Source organism: Eumetopias jubatus, unplaced genomic scaffold, assembly GCF_037043125.1.
Source record: "Eumetopias jubatus isolate StellerSeaLion01/CBP00866 unplaced genomic scaffold, mEumJub1_p1.0 scaffold_3, whole genome shotgun sequence".
Classification (NCBI taxonomy): Eukaryota; Metazoa; Chordata; class Mammalia; order Carnivora; family Otariidae; genus Eumetopias; species Eumetopias jubatus.
Window position 1 is genome coordinate 44,875,995 of NW_028274809.1, and position 12,645 is coordinate 44,888,639.

At 34.0% G+C, this 12,645-nt stretch overlaps 1 protein-coding gene across 3 annotated transcripts in view; it reads right to left on the reverse strand.

Annotated features, from left to right (window-relative positions):
- Window positions 1-12,645, reverse strand: part of PMS1 (PMS1 homolog 1, mismatch repair system component) — a 76,691-nt gene that overhangs the window by 40,555 nt on the left and 23,491 nt on the right. For all 3 annotated transcript variants that reach the window (XM_028123390.2, XM_028123368.2, XM_028123378.2), the window contains 2 exons: window positions 10,662-10,764; window positions 4,959-5,122 (listed from right to left, as the gene is read on the reverse strand). In XM_028123390.2, coding sequence (XP_027979191.1) covers window positions 4,959-5,122; window positions 10,662-10,764 — 267 coding nt within the window. The remainder of the gene's footprint in view (window positions 1-4,958; window positions 5,123-10,661; window positions 10,765-12,645) is intronic.

Below are 12,645 nucleotides of genomic sequence, written 5' to 3' on the forward strand. Positions count from 1 at the left end.
TTGTGATTTGATATATGAGTCACCTCTTTAGAACTTCTAGTGGTAGAAATGTGAAACTGCAATTTTGTCAGAAAGAAACGGAAGTGCTCAAGATACATATAAGGGCTCCTTAAAATCAAAGAGTTTTGGGGCACCTGGGTGGCTCAGTTGGTAGAGCATGCAACTCTTCATCTGGGGTTGTAAGTTTGAGCCCTAAGCTGCTTGTACAGATTACTTAAAAAATAAAATCTTAAAAAAAAATCAAAGAGTTTTAGAGTTGAAAAGGGCCTCAGAAATCAACTTTTACAGGCCTAGGCTCAAAAAAGCTAGATTTGTGCAGAATTCTCTGGAAATTACTGATTCGAAGAGAAATCTGTGTTAAAGTAGAGAAATATATTACGATAAATAGTAAATATATAAAATATCTTTGGTTAGAGATCTGTAAAGGAATGATTATATACATAGTTCCATTTAACTAAGTTAATGGAAACAAAATATATTAAATTGATGGCCCTTAAAGACTATGTCCCTGTCAACTGTTTCCCCCACTGTCCCATCCATGCAGTCTTTATATATTTCCTGACTAGAAACAGACTAGAATAGTATATATCAATACAAGTGGGAACATACTCTGTAAAAATATGAGGTCATTGGAGAATCCAAAAGGATGAATCCTCAAAAAAGGATTAATTTTATATAATATGAGGAAGGTCCGAAAGAAGCCAGAGTGTTCAAAACCTGGAGCTTTATAAATGTATCTGATTTTGAGTTTAGCACCATCTATTTCATTTAGTATTTTACTCTGCACTATGCTGTGAGTATTAAGGGGAATATTAGTAAGATGCAGCTCTTCCCAAGAGTCTACTGAGAAGGGGAGACAGGATGCAAATCACTGCCAACAAAGCAAAAATGACATAACAGAAATATGCAAATAATGTTACAGAAGAAGATGAAGAATAACTATGTCTTCTTGCTGGTGATGGATGGGGAAGAATTCAGAGACTCCTTTAACAGTATGGATAAACATCAAAATCAGAAATAAACTATAGTAAAATGTGACTTATATAGGTCTCTCATCTTTTCTATATAATAGTTCACAGAAATTAGGTGAAAAATTAAAGACATAAATATAAGAAAGAAGAAAACATGAGAACCATTTAAAAAATTTAGTTATTATTAATTTGCAAGTAGCAAACCCCCCCCAAATCCCAACCAACCAACCAGTCAAGATTGATAATCAGCCTGAAGCTAACCTTAAAACTGTATTTGAAGGGACCTCCACCTTTGTTAATTAAAAAAACAGAACAAAACAAAACAAAACCCACACAAACTTTCAAGGTTGGAACTGGAAGAATAATTTCTTCATAAGAAAAGGGCTTTGAACCACAGTCCTGAATTGGAATTTCTTGTTGACTATACTGCTTCCACAACCTTGCTTGGGATGTGGGAGGGGGTTAACCCTTTAACACTGGTCCAACTGTGGACTTTTTCTTGATTCCTTATATGGCACAGCTGAAACAAAACTGAGACATTTAACAATATTTGAGTAAAAGGCTAAAAGATGCAAAAAAGAATAAAATAAAGGCCATCACTTTTTTATTTTCAGTTTATAATCAAATAAACATGTTCCTTTTTATCATTCTTGGTCACCTGCTTCCTCCCAAATCTTCAGCCACCACCTCAAAAGAGTCTCTCTCAAAAAAAAAAAAGTCTCTCTCCCTCCTAGAGACCCAGAGAACTATATATCAAAAGAGAGCCACTATACTCACTACCAAATCTCCAAGGCCACTTTCGTGGGTCTCTGTTCCCTACTAAGGTCCTGCCTCTTCCCAGAGTGACTGATGCCAGAGATAGTAAACTTTTCGAAGCTGTGTCATCATTCTTCCAGACCTCAAAAATAAATAAACTGATCCCAATAAGCCTTAACACTCATGTGACATGGAGGTGGGGTAGGTAGGTGGGAAATCACTCCTTAAATTACTTCTCTCTTATAACAGTAAAAACCCTGTATCAGTGATAATCCAATTCAGCTTTTGTAATACAGTGGGCTTCTAATTATCAAGACAAAATTCAATCTAAAACAATTTTTAAAACCACGAACAGTAGTTTAGGCAGAAGAAAATATTCACAAAAATCAACAAGTATGAAGTATGAAAGTATCCCTTCTGTGAAATCACAACTTAACATAATGCTCTGAACTAGTTGTCTACAAAACTATTCATGAACATATGAAAGAGCTAGAATACTAAATTAGTTTCAGACATTATCACATTGAGAAAAACTTTTAATTCTAGGAAATAACTACTTTATAAATGAAAATATACACAGCAGGACCCCACAGGAATTCAGTTATTACAACAAAAGCTGAATACTATAGTGCTTTTTAAGGAATGGCTCTAGCAATTTCTCCAAATAATATCTACTTTAAATAAAGTCACTGAATCCACTTGTAAATTATTTCCCTTTGGCTGTCTCATTATTCAATATGCTTTCAAGGAACATGGTGATGAAAGAAGAAAAATACCTCTTTCTAACATAACCATACTGGCAAGAACATCAATATTATCAGTATTCAAAGAATGTCTTGGCAGGTTAAACCTTCATAAAAAGAAGGAACACTATCTAATCCAAGATGTCAAAATAGCAATAGTACTTCTCATATTATGTGCAATATGATTGTTTGTTTCTAAAGAAGAAAAAAACTTCAAAAAAAGATGTCAATATCGTCATGTGTAAATTTTAGGCAAAGGGAAAAATTCTTCAGAAAAGCACTAAAGAATGTTTCAAAGAAAAAGGCTAAGAGCACAGCAGGACTCAGTGTTCAGAGATTCATGACATATGCCACTGCTATTCTGGGAGGTTTAACAATATATTTCAACATTTGAGGCAGAACAGTACTATTAAGAAACAGAAGTAGATCAATAATTAGTACTAAGAAAGCTTGAAAACAGTTTGCTTATTCTAATTCAGTCCTTGATTTCCTTGTGTAATAATAGCTAATACTTAATTTTACTTAAGATTTTTGATAATCTTACATTATTTTCATGGTATAATACTCAGCATACTCTTTAGGATTTGAATTGCATCTGAAATTACTGAAGGACATCAAGGGACTAGTGTTTCTTCAGTATCAGTTCAGATGTGCTGTCCTCCAAAAATAATAAAATGCAGCATTTCATAAAATACTACTTTCCATTTTCAGAAGATAATGCATACATTGATGATCTTATAGTGGTTGGTAAAATTTATTATAAACTTACCCAAAACTTAGAAACTAAGTATTTGACTTTAAATACTCATTTCCATTACATGAAGCAGAAATCTTGGTTTAATCTAGTATTACTTTCTCATGCTTAAAACTTTTCTCTTTATAATTGCTTTTCTTTTAAAAATATGTAGTTCCTATCATCATATTTTACCTTTTTCCATATGTCTTCCCTTCCTGATCACTGATTCTTCTGTCCTTGATCTTTTTTTAACCTGGGTACATTTAACTTTTAATTGCTAAATGTCCTTTGGATCAAGAGGTCCTGGGGTTATTTATACTAGCAGGATGAGCTCCATCTATCAACATCCTGAGGAATCATAGCATGGCAGAGCTGGAAGAGATCTCAAGGTATCATGTGGTTGAGCTCTATGGCAGCAGGAACAGGTGGCTGACTAATCTTAATGTTCTTCTTTCTTTTTTGATTTTTTAAGCTGATCAGGGATTTTGATCATAAATATTCTATCACAGCTTGGCTTAATACAGAATCTTCTTAATAACAAGTAAACAGACATAGAGTAGAAAGAAAACTGGATGAAAAAAGGGTTCTGACTTCAGTACTATTAATTACTGTAAAATATAAAACAATTTCTTTGATTACTCTGAGCATCAGGTTCCTCATACAAATAGAGATAATGCTACCTAACTTACAAAGTTATTGTAAGTGTTCTGAAACCTGGAACAGAACTATAAATGTAATATAGTATTAAAATGGGAATACAAGACAGTAGGGTATAAAGAATCTGCACTCTTTAGGCATGTTAAGTTTCCAATCCCACCTCAACAATTTAGTAGCTGTGTGATACAAAGTTTTAAACCTCTCTGAGTTCAGTTTACAGAACAATGGTAAATTAATACGTCTACCTCATTTAGTTGTTGCTGTGGATTATAGGAGTTTAATGGACCGGATATGATGTAGCATTGCACAGACCCTCAATAAATGTTAACTATCAACTCCTCATGAGGTTTCCAGATTTCTGCTGTGTGGTCCTACTCTCATTAAATATTTCAAGTGCACATGTGGAACTTTATGAAAAACAGAATAATCACAAAATACATAAACTTTTCTTTCCAACCAAGATTCATTAAGCAACAAGAATTTCTTAATCAGCCTCGCTTTGAAAAATGGGAAGAAATGAGGTAGAGCTTCCTTAAAAAAAACAAAAAAACTCTTCCAAAGAAAAACCAGTTTGTAATAGAAAGTGAAAAACATCACTAAATTGTGAACTCCTCAAAGAACATGTCTTACTCATCTTCATATTTAGGAAGCACTCAAACGTTTCTTGGATGTCTACTTGAAGAATCACTGATCTCAGAAATTAAGAAATGAAAGGTTCAATCAGATTTCATTTAGATATCAGTTAAGAAAGTAAAGATGATCTTTATATAATAAACATAAAACTAAAGAAATGTGGACAAATGTTTGCAAGAAGACTGTACATATCTAATTTAGATAAAATACATTTATAATAATATTACATACCAAAAAATCTTATGGAAGCATAATAATAGGAATGCCTGGGTGGCTCAGTCAGTTAAGCGTCTGCCTTCGGCTCGGGTCATGATCCCAGAGTCCTGGGATCAAGTCCCACATCGTGCTCCTGGCTCAGCGGGGGCCTGCTTCTCCCTCTGCCTGCCACTTCCCCTGCTTGCTCAGATTCTCTCTGACAAATAAATAAAACCTTAAAAAAAAAAAAAGCATAATAACGCTTACCTTGTTATGTATAAAAACAATCCTTAAGTCAGGTTTAAGTATACCATAGCTTATGAGGAGATCCTGGACCTTTTTTATTTCATCTTTACATTTTTTAGCAGTTGAGTAGAACTGCTTTCTTACGGGTAGATTCTTAAACAATCTTAAAGCAGTTACAGTTGTACCTGTTGGCAGATTAAGAGGAAAGCACATTTAGATGTGAAAAGAACTTCACAGATCTTCAAATCTATATACACTAGTATTTAACCCCTTCTATCACTTGTGTCTATTTTCTCTTTTTTAGGTCTCATAAAGCATTTGTTTTGCAAGAAAATATTTCTGAAACTGTTTATTCCTGCAATCAACACATGAATTACCAATTAATACACAAAATTTCCTGTCCAAAAAGGATCTGGGGAAGCCATTAATTATAAGCCACAACCTGTTTTCAGAGATGTCAAAATGTGACAAAACATGCATCTCAGAATTGACTAAGATATATTATCTGAGACCTACAGTATTCAAGTTACATATAAATGCTTATTCAATATCATCATGTGGATGTCCCAAAGCCACTTCAAACCAACCACACCCAGACCTGAACTCATTATTTTCCTGAGTCTGATACTTATATACCTATTCTCTTTCTCATATAACACTGACATCAACAGTTTCCAAAGGCATATATTCTAGCTTTAACTGATTCTTCCCTCTACCTCTTACTGCATAAGCCTTCTAGGCCTATCTATTCTATCCTAAAAATCTCAAATTTATGTCAAGTCTCTTTCCTTCCTTCAAAACTCAGTTCAAGATGATACTTCTTATAATAAGATATAATTTATGGTATTATAATGTTCTACTGGTTAATTTTGTAAATAACATGAAATTTGCCCTCTACCTAATAGGTTTCAGTGGCTCACTGTTGGCTATAAGAAAAGGTATAAACTTTTACTTTCAGTTCTAGAACTTTCATTTGGTTCTTTTTTGAGTTCCAATTCTCTGCTGAAATTCTCCATCTTTTTACCAATTTTGACCACCTTTTCCTCTAAGTTCTTTAACATAGTTGTTTTAAGTTCTTGTCTGCTAATTCATACATCTAGGTCATGTTTGTTTGCTTATATTAACTATTTTTTTCTCTTGATTATAGATTCCATTTTCTTTGTTTCTCAATATTTTTGTTTTTGCCAGACCTTGTGTACAAAAGAAAGATAAATACTGAAGTAGGTAATATTTTCCCCCAGAGAAGGCACTTCATTTCTTCTGTCAAGCAGCTAGAGTGACAAGAAGATCTCTTCAATATAATTAGGAATGTATCTGGGTTGGAGCTGAGCTGTCCCTTTATTTAGCTCCAGTTCACTTCTAGTTTCAAATGTCTTAAGGATGGAATCAGGTCTTTTCTTCTAGCAAGGTTGGGATCTAAGCACTGCAAGAGTTTAAGATCTTTGTCTCTCTATCTCAGTCCCAATTTTCTTTATCACTGCTTATTCAGCAAAAGTCCTGATGAGATTTGGCATATGGGAGGAAACCAGCTCTTTTTGAGGATCCCATCCTCCAATCTGTCATGGCAGCTCACATGTAGCTGTTAAAAGTTCAGCAGGTTTCTTCGAGGTCCATAAAAGATCCCTTATCCACAACAGAGACCACCTATGTCTCCAGACTCAGTTAATGCTCCCAGGGATGCAAGTAGCCACCAGTCTCTTCTTGTCTAGGAAAGGGTTATCTTTCTCTTGAACTTGGTTCATTTAACTTCCTTCCCCACTCCCCCAAGTTTTCATTTAAATTCCAGTTTGTTAACATACACTGTAATATTAGTTTCAGGTGTAAGATTTAGTGATTCATCACAACACATGCCTTCTTTAATAGCCATCATGCATTTAACCCAACCACCTACCCACCTCCCCTCCAGCAACCCTCAGTTTGTTTTGTATAGCTAAGGATCTGTTTTAGGGGTTTGCCTCTCTCTTTTTTCCCCTCTATGTTCATCTGTTTTGTTTCTTAAATTACACATGAGTGAAATCATATGGTATTTGTCTACTTTGTGACGTAGTTCTTCAATGGGTTTAAAAAAAAATTCAAGTTTTTAAAAGTATGTGCTCTTTCCCTTCACCATTCCTCTCCTGCTGCAAGGTTAAACACCCACCCATTCTTACCTACCATCTTCAAACTCAAATGAAAATTTTTCTGAAGAACTCCCTAACCTTCCTCTAGGCAACTGATGGCTTCTATTTGCTGTCATTACTTATTTAGTCATCTGTGTTCTCCACTACTCTGTGAGTTCCTTTAACTCATTTGTGTTCTCCACTAGCTGTGACAAATATAATGGCATATATAGTGGCTGTGGACAGATGGTGAGAAGGCAGGCAGGCAAAAATCAATAAAGCAAAATATAAATGTATTTATGAAAGGAAAAGATACCTGTTGGTTTTTAAATGAAAGATCACACTATAATTAATCTATATATTGATAAACTATTGCTTCAGCAGCTAAAAATGTTCTCTTAGACCAACTGAGAATTACCAATAAGCCAAGATTATATATGTTTAAATAAAACTTAATGATGGAAAACTTTGCTGATCCTAAATGAAATGTGTATCCTTAAAAAAAGTACCAAGTAATATTGGCCAATAGGGAGGAGGCCCTAGTATACTATCATATTTTACAAGAGAACTGCTCACCTCTCTAACTTTAGCACATTCTACAAACACCAGAATTAAATTGCAGTCCTATAGTATGGCTCCCTGTTATATTTTTACATGACCCTATGTTATGCCATTTATAAAGGCAGCTATTTATATTCCTAATGTAAGGATGTATGGTTGCTTGAATATATCAAACTTTTCTTAAACTATTTAATGAGAAAAATTGCATTCTCCAGATGAAAAAGATCTTTCAATACATGCACAATCATACTCAGCAGGGATTTACAAAGAACACGACGCTCTACTCCAACAACAGGGTAAGGAAAGGAACTACCCTGATTACTTTAAAATACTACTTTTGATATCTGAGAAATTCCTAAGGCAGAAGTACTAGGAGGTGTTAAAAGAACTTGTCCAGGAGGGTAAATCAATTTAGAAAGCTTACACTGATTAGGGTAAAGGAAATAGAAGTGATGACAGAAAAAAGATAGGATTAAAACAAATAATTTAGTAAGTTATCGGTAAAATAATTTAAAAGCTGGGGACATATTTTTACATTTGTTAATTTTTAAAATGTCTTAAAATAGAAGTGAACAGAGGGTAATTTAAAATGACATATTATTAATCACATATATCATTTTAAATAGCTACATTAACCCATAAAACAAATACCTACACCCAGAAAAACCAGAGCTGGAATCTCCAGTCAACTATTTTTAAACACTTAAAATATTTTTTTAAAGGGGTAACAAATTTTCCAATGCCTAAAAAAGATTTTGTTGTAAGCTGTCCCTGCATCTACAGTTAGACTGTCTACAGGTGTCATTATCTGATCTATCAGATGACATGAGGAGTAACTGCTAAGCAAGGATGTTCACACCACTGCAGAAATTAATCTACACGAACCCTAAATGAAGAACCCTTACACAGAAAATATTTAAATGGAAGTTGAATGACAGCTGTTGGTGAAATGCGAGTCTGTGATTCAATCATTCAAAAACTATCAGCACTGGGCAATATAAATGTAAAAGGCTTTTGAAAGTGTTTCCAGATTTCTATAAAATGTCCATCTATAGCAATTTGAAACTAAGAGCTTTATTCTTTGTTGCTTTCCTAGCCAATCAACTATAATTAGGAGATAAAAATGAATCATGAAAGGCAATTACTAGTTTCACAACTACTGACCTTCCAAGTGTATTGTTTCTTAAGAGGAATATGCAAAATAAGGCTCATTTACTGACTGCGGAAATTCTTTAATATGCATACCTAGTCTCAGTGAAAGTAGAAGACTTAGGTCACCAAAAAGAAAAATCAATCACCAAATGGGCAAAGATCAGAGGGATTCCATATTTAAGTATTGCTATTTCATAGCTCCCAGGGAGATGAACATAGGAAAGTATGAGAAGAATGAGTGATGCAGAGCAACAGGCCATCCAGATTAGACTGGCTACTACTAAGATAAAAATAAATACATTTAAGTTTTAAAAGGTGACTAGATTACTTTAAAGTACTCTACGGATAGCCACCCAAATAATTCTTAATGGTTTCTTAATTTGAACACCTAAAAATTGGAGTCGGAGCATTTCTAGAAAGGGACCACACTAAAAAAAATGCTTTCTCTTTCCTAACCTTCAATACATAAAAAGAATCACAGTTTATTATTTTAATTAAAATATGTACAATATTATTATACATCAAATTAAACAGCTACTAGACTTGAGCTCATTTTAATTAACTGAATAAATGAGAAAAAAGTGTATTTTCTTAAGAGTTCTTACTCTTTTGTGTGGATATAAAAATATTACTCTTAATAAGCAGGAATAATCAGTAACTAATTTGAAGATTTATAAAATAATAGAAAAAGTGAATTTGGTATCAGTATTAAGATATAAGAAAATATATATATTTTTAAGATTTTGTTTATTTGAGAGAGAGAGAGAAAGCGGGGGGGAGGGTAGGGGCAGAGGGAGAGGGAGAAGCAGGCTCCCCGCTGAGCAGGGATCTTGGATGCGGGCTCCATCCCAGGACCCTGAGATCATGACCTGAGCTGAAGTCAGATGCTTAACCAACTGAGCAACCCAGGCACCCCACAAGAAAATATATTTCAATGAAAAAAGATGGTAATCATTAAAAAAATAAATCCAATAATTTAATATTAAAATTGAAAGAAAAAAGCTACAGAAAAAATATAGTACTTTAATAAATTACAAGGGACACGAAATTAAAAAAATGAATTTAAGATACAAATTGGAAGAGAAGGGCAAACAGCAATAAAAAAACACAAGCCCCTTTCAGATCAAATAATTCTTTTGAACATGACTCTCAAGAGTTCATATCTCCAACATTTTCTCAACTTTAAACATTCCATTACCAGAAGTTAGCAATATGAAAAAAATAAAGGGAGATACACGAAACTCAAGCCTGAAGAGATTTTCTTTTTCCTTATAAGTAATAATAAAGGAACTTAAAAACATGTCAATTAAAATGTAATAAAATTACAGAAGTGTATAAAACACTAAGAAATATATTACAAATAGCAACAATAATTAATACATTGATTTGCTTCCAATAATACAGAAAGAGGAAGTAGGTAAGGGTATTAGATGAAACATTAGCAATGGGTGGACAATTGCTGAAACTGAGCAATGGGTACACTATTCTATTTACTTGCACATACATTTGAAGTTTCCCATAAATAAATATATTTTAATTATTTATATAATCATAGTATCTTGATAGTATTGTTTATTACCATGATTACCAAATCAATAATGTTTTAGGCATTTCAATAAAATATCATCCTTCACATATAAAGAACACACTAGTGATCCAATGTAAAATTGTTCTTACAGTTTTACAGAAGGGTGACTAATCCATATTTTTGTCCTAAGGCTTTTACACAGTTCCTCTTGAGAACAATTCCAAGTATTTAAGAGATTGGTGACTAAAGTAACAGTTGAATATATTCACTTGGAAGTAAACTAGCCTTTATCAAGACCGAACCTGAAGCAGCACATCTGAATTTAAGGAGTAACAATGTTTTAAAAAAGACAGAAGAGGTAAAGATAAAAAGCTACTCTCTTACCTTGACCAAGATGTGAAGGTTTTTGAGAAATTATGTGGCCGCTGCCATCTAAAACATACTGGGTGCTAAAATGATCAGAAGCTGTCCTTGTAGTAATTATAACCTGGAATATAAAAAAAGAAACCACTAATAAAATTATTATTTTAGATACTACAGTGGATTCATTATCAAATTAATTTAAAATAATTAAACATTTACTTAAAACTGAAAAAAACGTTTTACTTGTTAAGCTCTTATGACCATTTCTCTTGTAATATTCCCTTAGAGTTCTAATAATAGTAGGCCACTGTATATTTTTTTAGGGGGCAAATTACTGATCTTTATTTTGAATATTTAACTTTAATTAAAATGCTCATACACAAATTAGTGTATCTGAAATGGCTATTTGTGTTATGTAACTTACATCTGTAAAATCAAATATTTTGATTGCATTAGGGAAACTTGCTTTTTAAAAGACAAATCCCATAAATTTGTTGGTAATGTGAAAAATCCTTTTGTAAAATGATCATTCCCTCCTTTTTTATATTCTGTATAAAACTACACTTCTGTCTTTCAAGCTAATGGTTCAAAAGAATAAAAAATATAAATCATACACATATATATTTATGGACAATTTTTTTCTTAAAACAAAACTTTGAACTATTTAAATGTAAATTTTCTATTAATTGAAAAACACTTAAGGCATGTATGTATAAGAAAGGATTTCACTTACCATGAAAATATTTCCTAAGATGTTAGGGACAGAAGTAAAAATTTAAGAATGTCTCCATTCAGGGTGCCTGGGTGGCTCAGTTGGTTGTCTGCCTTCAGCTCAGGTCTGATCCTGGGGTCCTGATTTCTAGCCCAGCGGCAGGCTTCCTGCTCAGTGGGGAGTCTGATTGTCCCTCCTCCTCAGTCCCTCCCCCTGGCTAGTGCTCTTTCTTGGTATGTCTCTCTCAAACAAATCTTTTTAAAAAAAATAAGAATGTCTGCATTCTTGGGGCACCTGGGTGGCTCAGTCGTTAAGCGTCTGCCTTCAGCTCAGGTCATGATCCCAGGGTCCTGGGATCGAGCCCCGCATCGGGCTCCCTGCTCCGCAGGAAGCCTGCTTCTCCCTCTCCCACTCCCCCTGCTTGTGTTCCTTCTCTCGCTGTGTTTCTCTCTGTCAAATAAATAAATAAAATCTTAAAAAAAAATGTCAGCATTCTTCTGAGCTACCCTCACCGTCAGCTTTTTGTTTACCTATTTTTTAAGATGAGTGGCAGACTCTAACAATAGTAAACCATTCCACTGTCAAAAAATACCGTGGGTGGGGAGTGGGGATGTTCTAGGAAAGCACAGTGGATTCAGAAAAGGGTAGCCTACTCACACATTTTGTGAGCAATGATGATGCAAAATTGGAGCAATCTTTCTTGGCCATTCTTGGACTCAGCAGAGCTGACTATAGGAAGAAGCCACAAAGATCCAGCTCCACTGCTGGAACTCATCTAGATCCAGTTGGATCTACACTGGATTTGATGGTTCTGCCACCCAGTTCTAACCACGCACTGATTTACAGTAGGCCATGTGGCTACCATGCAGGAAATAGCAAAGTCACCCCAAAAATGGCTTCTCTAGCTAACAATACTAGTAGAATCTATTAGATTCCCTCTGAGGGTAATGTCCATCAAATCCTTACCAGGGGCATTGCCTCAAGCTGCCATTTCTGTAACTGTTCTTCAAAAAAGCTGCACCTAACACAGAGTTGTGAATTTCTATATAATCTTAAATGCTTTTTCTACTTCTTTCAAAAATACATTCCATGGTTCAAAAGTTGTATAATTTTAAAAGTTTTCCTGGTAACTAATCTTAATCTTTCCTGCTACATCCCAACTCTATTCTACCCTGTAATGATTTTTTCTAAAGTTTAAAACAAAGAGTACAAAAAATTTCTTTCCTGTCTCTAATTTAATTACTCTATGACTGTCCCTTTAAAAATAATTCTACATTTAACCAACCATTTCTC